Source organism: Rhinopithecus bieti, unplaced genomic scaffold, assembly GCF_001698545.2.
Source record: "Rhinopithecus bieti isolate Rb0 unplaced genomic scaffold, ASM169854v2 scaffold_16097, whole genome shotgun sequence".
NCBI lineage: Eukaryota > Metazoa > Chordata > Mammalia > Primates > Cercopithecidae > Rhinopithecus > Rhinopithecus bieti.
This window is the reverse complement of record NW_016808851.1, coordinates 2148224-2166681: the sequence shown is the minus strand read 5'-3', so window position 1 is coordinate 2166681 and position 18458 is coordinate 2148224. Positions and strand designations below refer to the sequence as shown.

The 18458-nt window shown below is 38.3% G+C and overlaps 1 protein-coding gene across 4 annotated transcripts in view; it reads right to left on the bottom strand.

Moving 5' to 3' along the window:
* ESR1 (estrogen receptor 1) overlaps positions 1-18458 on the bottom strand; it is a 448172-nt gene that overhangs the window by 141755 nt on the left and 287959 nt on the right. For all 4 annotated transcript variants that reach the window (XM_017887610.1, XM_017887613.1, XM_017887614.1 and 1 more), the window contains one exon: positions 15082-15417. In XM_017887610.1, coding sequence (XP_017743099.1) covers positions 15082-15417 — 336 coding nt within the window. The remainder of the gene's footprint in view (positions 1-15081; positions 15418-18458) is intronic.

The following is an 18458-nucleotide window of genomic DNA, read 5'->3' as shown; positions in this document are numbered from 1 at the left end:
AATATTACAGTGGCTTGTAGTCTCCCAAAGCTCAACCAACCTCAGTTTATTTTTGCTCTCACCAAATGCAATTTGATACAAATTTTCTTATTAAAAAAAAAAAGAATTGAGACACCACAATAATGTGTCAGGCTTCCTGGGTTCATAGGTCTAAGCACCATCCATGCTCCAGAAAGACCCCCAGCTTGGCTGTGGAACCTCTAAGGTTTCAGGACTACAACCCCCTCAAAAGCTGGTGGAGGTAGGAGCCTCCCACAGCACAGCGTTGGCACGGGGACTCTTCACTGAAATATAGGAATATAAAGATTAAGAAAAAGATGAGACTGGGGGCAAGGGAGAGACAAAGAAAAAGGCTGTGATTATTTATCCTAAGAAACTTTTTTAAAAAAGAAAAAATAAAAGCTCATGAGAAAATAAGCATTTGAGTGTGTTCACGGATAGAAAAAAATGTGTGCCACACCAGTGATTCCTAACAATTAAGAACTTATGCTGTCACAAATGACTAAGTGATCTTTCACTAAGGTTGATTAATGACATAATTCAAACAAAGATGGAAGAGAAAACCCAACCTCTACACCTGAGAAGGCAAGGGTTGAACAGGGGGCATTTCCTGCTAAATACTTAGTCTTGACATGGCCAGTTCACACATCAGGGAGTGTTTACACTTGCACACTTAGGTGGAGAGTTCTGGAGCTCATCAGAGATGCCCATCCTGGCCTCCCAAGCCCTTCATCCCACTCTGCCCTCCTTGTTGATGGCAGCACCCCCTGCAGATGCATAGAACATCTCTCCGTAACCACACACACACACACACACACACACACACACACACACACACACGGGAACTTTTTCTCTTCCAATGGAAGCGGTAGAACTCGACTTCAAATTTATCATCTTTGAATCCCAAAGATGGGCAAAAGAGAAGTGATGCAAAAACTTCAGGTCATCAAAGCTGTTGACTCGCAACCGGCACTGAGGCTGGGTTCTGAGGTACAGGGGAGTGATGCTTTCTGAAAACAGCTATTCAATGTCTGTTCACCACTTGTACTCAAAACCACATTGTTCTCTCACGTACAGATAATTTCCCTTCAATATAAGAACTGTTCTTAGAGGTAAATGAGTGTGAGCATTTTGACCTATAACATACATTTTTAGAAACATGCACACAGTACAATCTTGTGTGCACAGAATCTCAACAGTCAAATCATTTGAACGGCCAGAACTTTTCACAAAGCCGCAAGATAACAATGAGCATTCACGATGACCAACTGCCACATCCTGGAATACTTTCTGAATTACAAGATGAAGCAGCATTGTGCAATGGCCTTATGGGCGCACAGGAACCACACTGCCCAGAGCTTCACCTCTCTTTAGTCAAGCTACTTATCATCTCGATGCCTCTGTTTCTTTATCTGCAAAATGCCCACAAAAATAGTCCCTAACTCATAGGGATGTTGTGAAGATAATAAACACTCAATAAATGGTAGAGATTTTTTTTCCCCAAAAAAGCCTTAGTGTGAATTTTATATTATTGTGTTCTAATTCCTTTTCAAAGTTATAATCTATCTATGGTATAAGTTGACACTCACCAAGTCAAAATATTCATTAAACAAGATATCTAATTCTAAAATTATGAAGTTTGTTATTGTAGCAGAGACTGCTCTTTGCCCACCAAATATCCATTCAACTCTTTTTATTAAAAGAACTCATTTATTCCAGGTACAATGTGCACAGCTTAGACTGTATTTCCAGCATTCCTTTTAGACAGATGTATCTAAAGTTCTGACCAGTGGATATAACAGGAAGCACAGAGTGTGATGGCTGAAGCTCCAGTAGCCCCATTAGGCCAGGAGTCGGCCTTGACAATGGAAGCCTGTGCCAGGATAAGGGAACCGAAAGTCAGATGGACTTGGGTCCCTTTGACTGTGGAGTTGCCATACCACTGGTAAAACACGGCTAGATTAATTTTACGTAAGAGGAAAAATAAACTGTGTTTTGGTTATGCCAAGGCTTTATCTTGGAGTTTTCTGTAATATGTGGTTGATTCAAATCCTAAAACAGTCACATTTGAAATAGGATTTATTCTACAACAGATTCTATTTCTTACCTCTGTATTCTTGTACCTAATTCATTGAAGTAGTTGCATGTATAAACACTTTGAGCTTGTAGGATAACTTAAAGTATTTAACTGTAGTCCCAAATCTAATTAATATTAACTCCAAAAACTGGCAGGGGTCAATAGCTAGAATTTTTTTTTTCTTAATTGTAACAACAGGTAAAAACAAAACAATCAAATTTTAATTACTTTTGGTTAGTTGTAATAAGATTGTTAGAAAATAAAGGCATGAAAGCATGAAGGCAGATCACAAAACACATGTTAAAAGAAATACACAAGCTGAATGTCTAAAATGCTTTTTAGAAACTGGTTTCTATCCTAGTTTTGCAAAATTCCAGGTTCTCTCATGATTTTCTGTTCAGTCACATAACAGTCTTAAAAACTTAGGCTCAAATGAATTATATTGAAATCCTCAAAACCACCAACAATGATAATAGCGAATATTTTTGAATACTTAGTAGGGGACTGGGTTGCCTAATGGCAAAAGCTGTGTCCTTCAATGGCTGTAATATACAGACATGTATTTGTCACATGGAAGAGAGAGAAAGGAGAAAGGTTTTTTTTTTTTTTTGGAAAAGAGCCAAATAATGATAAAATGATACAACTCTTTAAACATGCACAGTCACTTCTTTAGCCTATGCTAAGAGTTTCAGTAAAAGTGTCCTAGAATTCAAACTGTTTCCCTAATACTAAACCATTCTGTTATTAACCTTTCTCTACCTCAGTGGTGTCATCCATAAGTTGGGCATAAAATGGGGAAAATAAAAGCACTCGGCTGAGTTAATAGGGGTAAAATGCTTGGAAGAGCACCTAGCACACAATTAGCTGCTATCTGCAACAGCTAAATTAGTAAACTCTGCTCCATTTCTGCTCCTTCATGTATGAAGTGGGCAGATATTAATAACAGTATTCATATTCCTCATGAAATAACTGGTGCAGTAGAATGAAAGTTCCGTGAAGGCAGAGATTTGGTCAATTTTGCTCTCTGGTGTATTTTCACACACAGAACTCAAAGAACTAAAAACAGAACTACCATTCAACCAAGGAATCCCACTACTGGGTATATACTCAAAGGATTATATATCATTCCACCATAAAGACACATGCACATGTATGTTCATTACAGCACTATTCACAATAAATAGTAATGACGGCCGGGCGCGGTGGCTCAAGCCTGTAATCCCAGCACTTTGGGAGGCCGAGACGGGCGGATCACGAGGTCAGGAGACCGAGACCATCCTGGCTAACATGGTGAAATCCCGTCTCTACTAAAAAAATACAAAAATCTAGCCGGGCGAGGTGGCGGGCGCCTGTAGTCCAGCTACTGGGGAGGCTGAGGCAGGAGAATGGCGTGAACCCGGGAGGCGGAGCTTGCAGTGAGCTGAGATCCGGCCACCGCACTCCAGCCAGGGCGACAGAGCGAGACTCCGTCTCAAAAAAAAAAAAAATAGTAATGACATGGAAGCAACGTAAATGTCCACCAACGGTAGACGGGAGGAAGAAAACGTGGTACATATACACCATGGAATACTCTGCAGCCACAAAAAGAAAGAAAGAGATCATGTCCTTTGCAGAAACATGGATGGAATTGGAGATCATTATCCTTAGCAAACTAACACAGAAGCAGAAAACCTGATAATGCATATTCGCACTTATAAGTGGGAGCTAAATAATGAGAACACATGGGCAAAAAGAGGGGAGCAACAGACCCTGGGGCCTATGTCAGGGAGGGTGAGAGGAGGAGAGGTTCAGAAAAAAAATACTGTTGGGTACTACGCTTAGTACCTGGGTGACAAAATAATCTGTACACCAAGCCCCGAGTCACGAGTTTGCCTATATAAAAAACTTGCACATGTACCCCGAATCTAAAATAAAAATTAAATATTTTTTAAAAAATAACAGTTCCTAGCACACAGGAGTTCATCAAATAACTGTAAAATGAAATGAAACTGTTTGTACTATTATTATCAGATGCTGTCAGAGCCGCAAGTATCACCTATTTCTATTTATTTATTCTACCTTACTTTATTGGTTTATTGATTTATCTTCTTGCAATGTGTTTATATTCTTATCCAAGAATCAAATCTAAAGTTTTAGATAAGAGAAATCCCCTATGAATTTAATATCATTTTTATCCTATTTTTGCTATGAAATGTCTGTTTCTTTTTTATATATGCTATGGAAAGTAATATAACTTTTCTTTATTTTGGTAAAATGTATATAACATAAAATTTACCATTTCAACCCTTTTTATGTATACAGTTTAATGGTAGTAAGTACATTCCACTGTTGCACAACCATCACCACTATCTAGCTCTAGAATATACCCTCTTTTTAAAAAATATCACTTCTGTGATATGTGAAGTTTAGTTTATTAAAAGTAATCAAGGCAAAGCAAATCAAAAATTACTTAACTGGGCAATAATAACCATTTACCCATCACCGTCATGCTAAAGATCCTGTCAAAGTGGTCTTGCTATTTGTTAGGCAAACAAATCTATTTATGTAGATCTCTCTGATTTTATGAGATTGTAGCTACGTGTTTTGAAGTGTATATGTTAGATACTAATTGACTATTTGATTTTATTTGATTACACATCTACATATTTGTAAATCTTTTAAATTTGAAACCTCTCATAACCAGGTTCAGTGGACCCTCCCACTTCCACAGACCCAGTGTAAAGGCAGCATTGGTCTGGATCACAGTTCAGGGAGTTACAAGATCTACTTGAGAAGAGACAACATATTTTTCAGGCTATATCTCTGAATTGTGGACAGCAATAAAGAAAAAACAAACCTGATTGTATTCCATTGCTGCCTTATTGATGCAAAAAGAAAAACGCTGACAGATAGAACTTGAATGCACATTTTGGAAGATATTCTTCTATAGCTCAGGGCCTTGAATGAATTTTTATATTTAAACCATTCATCTACCTAGTTTTAAAATATGCATTTCAAATGCCATAAGCAAACATCTTGACCAGGTAAAAAGAACCAAATGTTATGATGTGCCATGTTATTCTATGAAGAGACACTTTTAACACCTCCAGAGAGGGAACTGCCCACCATTTTATTGGGATCTGTATTTATGAAAGTCACATAATGAATACATGTAACACTACAAAAGAAACTTTAATTCCCCTAAGAAAAGGGTACTTCCATCATTTTATTACATTTCCCCTTCATTTAGCAATCACACTTCTGCTTTTTCCTACTATTGTATTAGGGGCTCTGCTAGATACAGCTAAGTGATAAATCCTAGACTAAAAGACAAGGCCACTTGTTTTAAAACTAAATCATGGTGAATTTGTCTCAAGAATTTTAAAACAGAACTTAGATTTTAACACATGAAGCAATTTACTTACAAGGGAGAATGTTCCTTAGAAGTACCCATTCGAAGTTGAGCAAACTGCATGGAACGGTTTAGTAACCAAGGCAACAGAATTGAAACCCTAAGATTCCCTGGAACTAGGGGTTCCCAATCAGGAACAGTTAATTTCGTCATGAATTAACATTCTATTTCAATGTGCAACCATGTTCTTGAGACAACCATGTTCTTGAGACAGGGGATTTCGTTCACGCTAGCAAGAAAAATGGCTAATGGGAGTAATTAAGAAAGGGCTAGGGACGGAGTGAGAGGAGAGAAGTAATAATTGTGCCAAAAATACACAGTCAGTTTAGACTGTAGTCTAAAGTAAAGACAACCATGCAAATCCACAGGTTAGAGCTCTCTGGTTCCTGTGAAAGAAGGCAATAACATAAAAGTGGTATGAAACAAATTTCAAATATATTCAGTGAGCTTTCTCTAGAAAGTTATCGGTTACAGAGGGAGTTATTTAGGAAACAGGTGAATTCTTCTCTTTTAATTCTGCTCCACTGTAAGACTCCCTCCAAGGTCCTCACTGTTATTTTTTTTTTTTTTTTTTTTTTTTTCTTTAGGACGGAGTCTCACTCTGTGGCCCAGGCTGGAGTGCAGTGGCATGATCTTGGCTCACTGCAAGCTCCGCCTCCCGGGTTCACGCCATTCTCCTGCCTCAGCCTCCCAAGTAGCTGGGACTACAGGCGCCCGCCACCTCGCCTGGCTAATTTTTTGTATTTTTAGTAGAGACGGGGTATCACCATGTTGGCCAGGATGATCTTGATCTCTTGACCTTATGATCCGCCCGCCTCGGTCTCCCAAAATGCTGGGATTACAGGCGTGAGCCACCGCGCCCAGCCGGTCCTCACTGTTTTCTATTCCCTCACTCACTTAGCTCTCATTAGAGGCCACACCGATTTTCTCCCCTTTTTGCAGTTCTCTGGTCTTCAACTCCTAAAGAAAATTAACCTCTTTCATCACTAAGATGTAACCTCCCTTGTACAGCAGTAAAGTTGGAACTTTGGCTTAGCTATGTTGATACTTAGGGGCACAGAGAGGTTAGCACACAATGGGTCTAAATATACACCACTGTGGGGGATAAATGGCTTCCAGGCATCTGGATGCAGAATAAGTTAATCCAGAAGGATTCAATGCAGTCACCTCAGAAACTCAGTCACATGTATCTTGGAGAAGCCACATGGTTTCAGGGTCATTCTAAGAATGCAGCTATACTATAGTCAGCCCAAGTGGCCATCACATTAAGGAATCTCAATTTGTGAAAAATAATATTTCAATAAAAAAGGAGAACATTTGTTTTGTTAAAGGAGTGGTAACTTCACGTGGATATTTGTCATAGGTTTTATTTAAATGAATGCTACCCTGACTACATTAAAATATGATTTATTTAATTTAAATTTATTTTGCACATATACAACTTTTAAAGAACAAGTTCACGGCTTAAGCAAATTAAACTCAGATTGTAGAAATACTTCTCATTTGCAAAGTCTTCTGGATAAAAATAGATACTCAGCCAATAAAGACTATTCATCTTTTCATTTCAAAAAGGAAATTCAACCATAATATAAACTCATCACCCAGCAACAAATATACCATGAAGGAAAGAAGAAAATAATTAAGAGTTATTATTGTGTCTTAGACCCCAGTGGATTCAGTCCTGCAAGATACTCTGGACCAAGGACTAGTTGTTCTGTGACAGCAAACTCAATTCAAAATTGTATTTGCTAAGCAGTTTGAAGTTTCAGAAAGGAGGTAGGAAGTCAGGTGTCTCATTAGGGGAAAAAATGAGTAGAGAATCCGAATAGAGAGAAGGGAGTTCAGGGAATAAAACAAGGGAAAAATAAAATTAAGACATTATGTGAAGGGGAGAATGGCAGGGAAAAGGGTGGGCCAAGGAGATTGTCTGACTTAAGCAAATAATATTGGAAAGTAGAAATCAAATAAAATGGTCACCAGCCTTTTTACAAAGGTCTTTCCCAAGACTTTGTTGAAGAAAGGTTAACCTAGGGTTAGGTACCCTGAGGCATAATCTGATTCTGCATTTTAAACTTTAGGGGATACTATTATTTACCTATTAAAGCAATTACTAAACTAGATAATAAAGTCCTAATGCCAAACTGTTAATTGAAGTGTTGTCTCTCCTAATATTCACGTCCACCTGAACCTTTACTTGTGATTGTATTTGGAGATCGGGTCTTTGCAAATGTAATCAAGTTAAGATGAAGTCATACTAGATTAGGGTGGGACCTAAATCCAAATGATCAAAGTAGGATATAGACCAAGCTGATGACAGTGGAACAGGAAAGAAGCATAAATTTAGAGATGGTGAAGAGGAGGAGCCAGTGGTACACAGTAAAGAGGAGTCAGGCACAAAGATGATTCCACTGTTGAATAAGGAACAAGGATGGAGACCCTGGCAGAAGGGAGAGGAGTAGGAGAAGCAACTAAGTTTGATGGTAAAGGGACAAAGAGGGAAATAGCTAGTTTGTTTGCAGAGGCTAAAAGTTAACAGCTGAGGCTCTCAGTGGACTAACTTTTCAAGTTGGTTCAAAGCAGTAGGAAGAATGAAAGAATTTGGGAGGACAGACGGGAAAAGTGAGAATGGAACATCCTTTCCCCTTGGGGAACAATTTTGATGTCCTATTACAAACAAATGGTACTTCACCTGATTACCTGTCAGTATTGGTCTTATTTAAATGTCTCAAGTCTCATGGATTTCTATCTTTTATTTCTAAGATGAATTAAAAGTTACTAAATACGTCCAAGTAGGACAGATGAATCACACTATCTATGCAGTTAATATAAATTAAGTGAAACTATAATTTTGAATAAATAAGGTTTTTTTATTTTAGATTTCAGAATTGGAAAAAATAATGAAACAAGTAGGCCAATGGGTCATATCTTTCCCCCTACTTAAAAGCTCTTAACCAACAGTAAACTTGGAAGTCAAGTATAAAAGAAGTCTGAAAAATACTTCTGTAGGAGGCTGTTCAACAAATGAAATTGAAACAATGGTGGAGTCATCTGTATGAAAACCATGTTGGAGCCCCACCTCACACAGATACCAGGATGAATTCAAATGCATCAAAGATGCAAAAAAAGGATAAACTACTAAAGTACCAGAGGAAAGCATTATTCTGAAGGTTAAAATCTTTTACAAGGTATTTATGAGGTAGATTCATGAAACTGTTACAATTATAAATCAACTTCTGATGCGTGAAACTCTTACAATTATAAATCAACTTCTAAGCCAGTTCAGTGAACCACTTGGGTGGCCAGAAAAGAAATACATAAGAGTAAATGATTAGCCAAGTCTCTACTAGATGAGCTAAACTTTCCTCCTTAAATCAATAGCTCCTTATTTCTTTTGCTTCAAAAATACAATAGAAGAAAATTCTATTTTAATACACTTTGTATTAATTTCCAAGGGCTCCCATACAAAGTATCAAAACTAGGCGGCTTCAAAACAACAGAAATGTATGCCTCACAGTTCTGGAGGCTAGACATCTGAAATCAAGGCCATGCTCTCTCTGAGGGTTTTAGGGGAGAGTCCACTCTTGCCCCTTCTAGTTTCTGATGTTGGCCAGTAAACCTTGGCATTCCTCAGCTTGCAGACCCAGCACTCCAGTCACATGACTGTCCTCTCCCTGTGTCTCTTCATGTCATCTTCCTCTGTGCATGTCTATTTCTGTGTCTAAATTTCCCCTTTCATTAGAATGCCGGTCCTTATTGGATTAGGGCTGGTGCTAATGACCTCACTTGAACTTGATTACCTATATAAAGGCACTATTTCCAAAGAAGGTCGGATTCTGAGATACTGGGGGTTAGGACTTTAACATGTCTTTTTGAGGAGATGCAATTCAGCCTGTAACACACTTCAATCATAATATATCTATTACTTAAAACACACATTCTCCATGTCAAATCCCCCTGGAAGTAGCAAAGCCACAGGCCAACATTCCCCACAGGGTGCCCTGGGGACACCAAGCACCACAGGTCCACTATGTTCAACATAAACACAACCTGACCCAGACTCACTGTATTAGCCTGTTTTCACATTGCTCATAAAGACACACCCCAGGCCAGGCAATTTACAAAAGAAAGAGGTTCAATGGACATACAGTTCCATGTGGCTGGGGAGGCCTCACAATCATAGCCGAAGGTGGAAGGCACATCTCACATGGAGGCAGACAAGAGAAGAAGAGCTTGTGCAGAAAAACTCCCCTTTTTAAAACCATCAGATCTCTTGAGACTTACTCACTATCATAGGAACACGGGAAAGACCTGCCCCCACAATTCAATTACCTACTACGGATCCCTCCCACAACAGATGGGAATTCAAGATGAAATTTGGGTGGAGACACAGGCAAACCATATCACCCAATAACACAGAACCTGGAGGAGGGTGGGCAAAATGCCCCTGACATGTTTCTCAAATACTGTCAAGATGAAAAAAGGATTTTTAAAGGTTTAATAGCATCCAAGCCAATAAGCATTTATGAGGCTTCAAAGTTTCACGTGAAAGAAAAATCCAGTTAACAACAGCTGCTTTCCTTGAGTTTCACCAGAGCTTCCACAGGAGCAGTAGAAAGTTGGGTGGGGTGACTTGGACATGGAATATTTGCAAAAAAGCTGCATATTGCCACTCCAGAGGGGCTGCTATTATGCCTGCTAGGGTGATTCCAGCCCAATCCTAAGGCTCTTATTATACAGTGGGTGCAAAATCTAAATGGCAAATCTTGTCCTTAAACAGAGGCTTCTGTCATCTCTCCAGGATGTCTCTCATACGTCCATTTCATGTTATCTTTCATTACCTTGCCAAAGCATGCTGCTGGACACCACAACAGCCTGACAGCAGGGTTTACTGGTCCAATGACAGGTTGGGAAGCAGAGTCCTGGGAAACCCTCCTAAATCTCTGGAATCTACAGGGACCTCCCAGAATTGAGTCTGTGTCTTTGAAGATGCTCCCAATTCCCAGATTTAGGTGTTACATCCTCTCCCAGAACCCTCATCCCTACCCACTTTAAGTTTCCAATTTCATTCACTAAGTGAAACTCACTTGCAAATAGACAGTTGAAGCCTGCTAAAGTCCTCAGAGTGCAAGGCTCCGTATTCCTCTAGCTATTTCTCTGTCCCTTACAAAAGAGAGGTTGGAAATGGAAATGGAGTCTCACTAAGGTGGCTGTCCGGGAGATATCAGAACAACAGGTAGATTTTGGGGAGAGGAAAAAGGAGAAATGTCACAGCCTTAGAGAGCAGCTCTAGATTATGGGAAAATTGAGCGGTAACAGGGCTCAGAGACTTCTTAAACTCAAGACTTTCAAAAATCACCTGTCATTTGTTCATTTATTCACCTATTTCCTGAGCTCACATCTGCTAATTTTAACGATGAGGATGAGGATGAGAGGCAGAGAATCGAATTCCTGGATTCCTGGGGAACACAGACACAGAACAGGCCTTGAGCCCTGGAATAACTCACACAACCATGCATCCTCGAGACAACATAGAAACTTCCAAGAAACCTGAACTTGGGGCTGCTGGGAGGCATGTCCAGAGAGAGTAGATTGTCTACCCCTGGGGCCAAAACAGAGCAAGGAGGCCACCTGAAGTAAATGACAGCGAGTCAGGACTGAGGAGGAAGAGGGGCCTTCTAGAGTGTGGAGTAGAAGGGGACTCAACAGGAAAGAGGAAGGAGAAGGTCACCTAGTTTGCCACTAAAAGAATAAGGAAGTGGTTAAGGTGGCATGTTTCACACAAAGCCAAGCTGCCACTGAACTGCCCCTTGTCCTCTCTTCCTCTTCCTGGGCCAACACTCTCAGTGTACTCTCTCAGATCTGTGCCCAGCAGCAGCTCATGAGGCTGTCACACTTTTGGTTATAAGTATTTAACAGGCAATAAAAAACTCAGGGCTAGACATCTATCAAAATCTTCATAAAATATATAGAATTATAGCAGAAACTTGAAGTATAACATTGCTTTTGAGACATGTAAAATTATGGTGAATTTTGGAAAAGGCTTAACTTTTAATAAATCAAAAGGACACTGTGGTGACACAATTCAAGCTTCTGGGGAAAAAATCTCAGATGTATTTCATTAACACCAAAACTAAGAATGAACCACTGAATGATGCAATTGAGTGTGATGCTGAAATCAAAAATACAACCACTCTTGCAGTCATAGTTTTTCCTTTTTAACCTTCAGCTCAATGATATTACAGTTATTGACTAGTTGTACCATGTGTAGAATAATAGTAAATTAAGATTTAGTAATCCACTTTTTAAAAAACTGAATTTCTACCCAGGGATACGGCTATAAAATTCCTATTAAAGATAAACAAATTTCAGCAAACAATAAGGAGAAAATCTTCTCTATAGATAAATATCAAAAAGTAGATATATAGTATGTGTTATAAAAAAGCATCTTTTATCAGAGCTGGCTTCGTAGGTTTTATCATTCTTATTGCTACTGTTGTTTTTAAACTGCAAAGAGAAAAAAAAATCATTTCTTAAGGTCATCTTTATCCAGGTCTACTAGAAGTACTTTACAGATTGGAACTTGACTCTCACACTTTTATGATGCATTTTATCCTAAAGCTCTGCACATCTTAATTCTGAGTAGAGAAATGTATCAAGTCAAAAAATAATCCCCAGGTATTATTGAAAAGGAAAATTCAACTTATAATCATCAACATTTGAAAATCTTGATAATATTCTGTTAATTAAAAAAAGAAGAAGAAAGCACTTCTAGAACTATTAATATAGCCCAAAGTATTGACTATTTTTGTTAAAAATTCATCATTCAAAATGAAGTCAATTCATGGCTGGAGTGCAGTTGTGGGATCTCGGCTCACTGTAGTCTCTGCCTCCCAGGTTCAAGCAATTCTCCCACCTCAACATCCCAAGTACCTGGGACTACAGGTGCGTGCCACCAAGCCCACCTAATTTTTATATTTTTTTGTAGAGACGGGGTTTTGCCATTTTAAAAGCCAGGCTGGTCTTGAACTCCTAACCTTAGGTGATTCACCCGCCCACACCTGCTGGGATTACAGGCGTGAGCCACTGTGCCCAGCCTATTTCCTCTTTTTAAAAATTACTATTATTATTGTCATTCTCAAACTATTATCTCATAAACGTTATATTGTCTATATCAGATTTTCAGTGTGGGCTATAGTTTTTAAATAATAGATGGTATTTGAATATACAAAAGATATAAATCCTTTTCAAAATGTTGCTTTGTGTATTTTTCTGAAAAGCTTGACAACCATCTGTAGAGCTTTTGCAGAAGACTTTTTTCTTCCCTCATTTTTCGTCTCTTTAAAATCAATGACTATTTTTATTCTGCTTGGTCAGACAAGTAGGCCTTTGATTTACAACAGCTGTATTCCCATGGAACACACACAAACACACATATATATAATTTCATTTTGCCTTTATAATTTTTTTTAATTATCCAGTAAGAAGACATAGTTTATTGGTCTAAGGATTTTGGAATCATTCAGGTCTTTTAAACTAACATGATGAAGTTATAGAGTGGTTTTATTACACATCTTATTGCCATAAGTGTGTCTAACTCTGGCTTTAATACTTATATTTTAACAATTGCTAGCCTGTGTATAATCTTTTCCTTTCCTTGACTTCTCCATTTTATTCCTAAATTCAGAAGATTATTGATGTGAAGTCTTCAACCGCTGGTAATGTATTTGAGCTTAATCCAGTTGTTACAAATGCTCTTCAATATTTTATTATTATAAAAATGTCATGATGGGAATCTGCTGATATGTAAGAAAATGTCTATACTTCAGTTCAGCAGTACTCCAGAGCTAAGATTACCAAGATTTCATGAGGGAAAATATATGTTTACAGGAAAATAAAACTGAACAGCAACCAAGAGTTGGCTCTCAAATATATGACCATTAGTTTCTTCGTTTGTTTCTCTTTCCCTAAAATATAAGAACAAGGCAATAACAAATATAAAGAAAAAACTTACAGCCACATTACATTTAGATTCCAACAATTAACTTATAATGTATCTGCTTCATATAAAAATGCTAAAATATGTAGGTACTCAAGAAAACTTTTCATTCTGAAGATGACCAGGAATTTTTGTTTGCCAGTTCGACTGACACTGAAAATCTACATTTGCCTATTGTTCTCCATGCTTCCATGTAATCTAATAACCACCCAAACCACCAAAATGGTGGCCTCTAACAAGGCTGGGTTCTGGTACTGCTGGCTTCTTATTCTACAGCCCACATGTTTATATGCTGATAGATGCAAATACATGTAAGATTCTCTAAGGCCAGACATAAGTTCACTTGGCCTGTAACACAGCAGTGACCCTTGAAATGCAAGTACAAACTCCACATTTTTTAGTTTCATATTAAACATTTCATGCTTCATAGGAAACCATTAATTTCATCTATTAAAAGAAACCAAATGAGAAAACCTCCAACTAAATCTATCACTCATTGAATCTATAAGCCCAGAAAAAAATTTAACTTCCTCTTGCCTTGGTTCATCTACATTAGCTCCTGAATGGATACGCTGGGGCAGGGAGAAAGCCATTTTCTAGCCTTGTTTCCATACAGACTTGAGTTCTTCTCCCTGAACAACAGGAGTAACAGTCCAATTTTACCATAACACCAGTTCTGAGAGAATCAACTGAAGGAACAAGGTATCACTTCAGCCACTGGGTCTTTCTGAAAGTTTCTTTCAGGGATGATACCTTAATTTATTTTTCCATTGCCTTTCTCTTTCTCCTAAAATACTAAGCATACACCAGGTTGGATAAATAATTGGCATTCAGTAAGTAAACTTATTATTATCTCTTTAATCCATAAAGATCTTTCTTAACTTTTTTTGTTGTTTATTTTTTGAGACATGCTCTTGCTCTGTCACCCGGGCCGGAGTGCAGTGGCACTCCACACAAACGTGGTTCACTGTAGCTTCAACCTCCTGGACTCAAGCCATCCTCTCACCTCAGCCTCCCCAGTAGCTGGGACCACAGGTGTGTGCCACTGCACCCAGCTAATTTTTAAAATTTTTTGGTAGAGACAGGGTCTCGCCACGTTGCCCTGGCTGGCCTCAAGCTCCTGGGCTCAAGCAATCCTCCCACCTCAGCCCCAAAAAGTGCTAGGATTACAGGCATGAGCCACCACACCCAATCTTAAAAATCGTTTTAAGATAACATTGTTTTATTAATAATTGAGATGTTTTGAACAAAGGTCATTAATATTAAGAACTTTTGTAAATCATTTAGTGTTACAAGTTTCTGCTAATGTGAACATATACTATCAAATAGTTTTATCATGTAGTGTCCACCCTAAATCTTTTGGTAAATAAGATGGGTTAAAATAAATTATGTCAATTTAAAAATTTTAGTCTTCTAGATTTTGATTTAAAAATATTATTTCCTAATCTCCAGGAAAATTACAGTGTATTGATACTGAAAATGAACACATCTCCTGTAACCTTGAAACCAATTACGTAACATGTTATTGCTTCTTTTTCCCCCACTATTTCTCCCATGACATCACAACCAGTTCTTGAAAAGCTATTGACTCTTAAAAGTTGAGCTTCGCATTCTTACCTGGCACCCTCTTTGCCCAGTTGATCATGTGAACCAGCTCCCTGTCTGCCAGGTTGGTCAGTAAGCCCATCATTGAAGCTTCACTGAAGGGTCTGGTAGGATCATACTCGGAATAGACTATGGGGGGCTCAGCATCCAGCAAGGCACTGACCATCTGGTCGGCCGTCAGGGACAAGGCCGGGCTGTTCTTCTTGGAGTGCTTGATCATGAGCGGGCTTGGCCAAAGGTTGGCAGCTCTCATGTCTCCAGCAGACCCCACTTCACCCCTGCCCTCCCCATCATCTCTCTGGCGCTTGTGTTTCAACATTCTCCCTCCTCTTCGGTCTTTTCGTATCCCTGAAAACACAGGGGGAAAAAAACAATTAGTTTATTTTTTTCCCGTGTAAACTTTTATACAAAAAATTTTCAAAGCTAACCATCTTTCATTTTATTTGAAGAAATACTTTCAAGCACAGGTGAGCTAGTAAGTGTTTAACAAGTGGCTCTCCAAGAGAAGAAGCTTGTAGCAGTTGCCAATTTTCATGGTGTAAATACTGCCACCATAACAAACTTCAGGCCACCTGTCTGACATCAAATGGCTTACAAAACTCCTGAAAATTGAACAGTAGGCTTTGGTGAGCCCGTACAAACTGACTCTAACACACCAGGTAGGGGTGTATGTAGGTAACGAGTATTATAAAAAGAACAGAATTCTAATTTTAGTTATTCTTAAAATATGTTTTAGCATCAAAGACTACTTCTGCTAGGAATATTCTTTTAATAGTAAATTAAAAGGGCATTTTTAAGAGCATTTAGTCCAAGTAGACTTCTTAATGGGCAAGACTAAATAAGAATACTTGCTCGTAAGGTATATTACAGCCTCTGGCCCCCTGGGGTGCTAAGTCCTTTACTGCTACTAACCTGCTCCTCATCACCCTAGGATTACCACAGGTTCCTCAAGTCATTTACTGGATTTTAAGCTTTTCACAAATGTATTTGTTTTTCCTAACATAAAAGTTGTAAAATTCTAAAAAGAGTTTGTTTTATTTGATAATTTCCCCCCAAAGGTTTACCCAGCTGTGGTTCTCACTACCTAAATTATGAAATGGGGTGAAGAGAGGGGGGATCCAATCTTTTTGCAGTGATTCTTTGAGGTTTGGGCTCAGCACCTGAACCTGAAAAAGGCCATACTGTGCTGCCGAAATGTATTAACATCTGCCAAAACAACTATTTTAAAAGACAAAAGCTTCTATATTTTCAAAAAAGTTAATCTCTCCAATATTTATCAGACAGCAATAATTCTTAGATTTAAATGAAGGAAGCAATCATTTTGATACAAAGTTAATACAACTATTTTTAATATCAAAGACATGAGAAATAAATGCTCTTTATAACATATCACTTTGTTCTATCACTTTGTAACAATAACTAGTGTGAGAACTTTGTCTTGTTTTGTTTAATCTTGTAAAGGTATTTGACAAAATGTTAACTGAAATATATTATATGTTTATACATATAAATATATATATAATATATGAATGACAACTTCAAAACATAGAGAAGCCATGAACTCTTATGAACTCTTCCTATTTGCTCAGTATTAAAATAAGCATTTCCCATGAAATAGTAAACATTATAATAAAGATTATTATTATTACTAATATGCATTCAGAACTTACTACATATTTTAAGCATTTACATACACTTTACATGGAAGCACTTTAGAACTAATTTAGTTCTCACAATAACCTTGTAAGTTTGAGAAACCGTTACTTAAAGAGATGATCCAACTTGTACAAGATCATTCTCTATTAAGTATGATTCCAGATTCTGGCTCTGAAAAGAAGTTTGCTTTTGTTTTCAGTTAAACAGAGATTTTGAATGTAATCCATTATGTAGGTACAAACTTAACAAGTTTCAGGACATTATGTAGGTACTAACTTAACAAACTGAGGGACACCTAAAAGTAAAAGATGAGAACAATGGCACCTGACCAGCCATTGTCCTTGGTCAGGCATTTCAACTTTTACTGCCATATTTGCCAATGAGATCACAATATCTGAACTAAGGGAGATGATATGTCCACTCTACTCTCAACTCATCAGAGCATACCTGATGTATCACACTCATTGCTGGATCCTGAAACTACAAGAAAAATAAGCCTACTCAAGTTAGAGTAACGAGAAGGGTAAGGAGACACGAAATCAGGTCATATAGTGAGCAAGTGAGGAACAAAGAAGGGTTAGCCTAGAGAAAGGAAAACATGGAGGAAACCTGAGCATCTCCTGTACATGGGTTGTTCTGCATAAGACGAGTTCAACTTGTTCTTTATGAGCCCAAAGGTTAAAATAGAAGCAGGGTGTGGAAACTTTTTAGTTAGTTACAGCTCAACGTAAGGAAGCAGTTTGAAATAGTCAGAGCTGATGACAAAGATAGAAGCTGCCATCACAGGAAATGATGAGGGGGATCACTGGGGGTTTCCAAGAATAGGCTAGATGAAGACTTTCAAGGGATGCTCCCAAAGGATTCCATTATCCAGAAAGCATTTGCACTAGTTGACCTCCAGTAGCCCCTCCAATGCTGAGATTGTTCTATACGACTCTACCACCCTCTATTTGAAACACTAGAAAAAAAAAAAAAAAAATGTAAGAGCAAGAGACTTGCAGTGGAAACCAGGGAAAAAATGTCAAAAGCAAAGAATCTTTCTAGGTTCAGATCTCTCAGGAAATTCTGAGGTCAGAGTTTTGAGATGAGTCCTAACTTGTATTTCCCTACTTTGTGTGAGGGCTGGGGTAAGAAAATGCCTGGTTCTTCAGTATTAGTCAATGTATTACCCAAATACTATTTATACCCCTATTCTACAAGTTTACAAAGAAATTAATAATGTGATCAAGTCTTACAGGAAAGATGCAGCAGTGATTACAATCTTTTAATAGCAGATCTACAGAAAGAAATAAAAGCAACTGATTTGACTAAAAAAGAAATGGTTAGAAGGTGGTATTGTTTTTCCTAAGGTGAAATCAAGAGTTACCAAATTGTAACTACACAAGCATTTTACCTTTTAAAAATAAAGTACTGGCCGGGCGCGTGGCTAAGCCTGTAATCCCGCCACTTTGGGAGCCAAGCGGGCGGATTCCAGGTCAGGAGATCGAGGACATCCTGGTAACACGGTGAACCCCGTCTCTACTAAACCATACAAAAACTAGCCGGGCAAGGTGTGGCGCCTGTAGTCCAGCTACTCGGAGCTGAGTAGGAGAATGCGTGAACCGGGGAGGCGGGCTATGCAGTGAGCCGAGATCCAGGCCACGCACTCCAGCCTGTTGGCAGAGCGAACTCCGTCTCAAAATATAAAATAAAAAATAAAATAAAGTACTTTAAAAATAATATGCTTCTTTCAT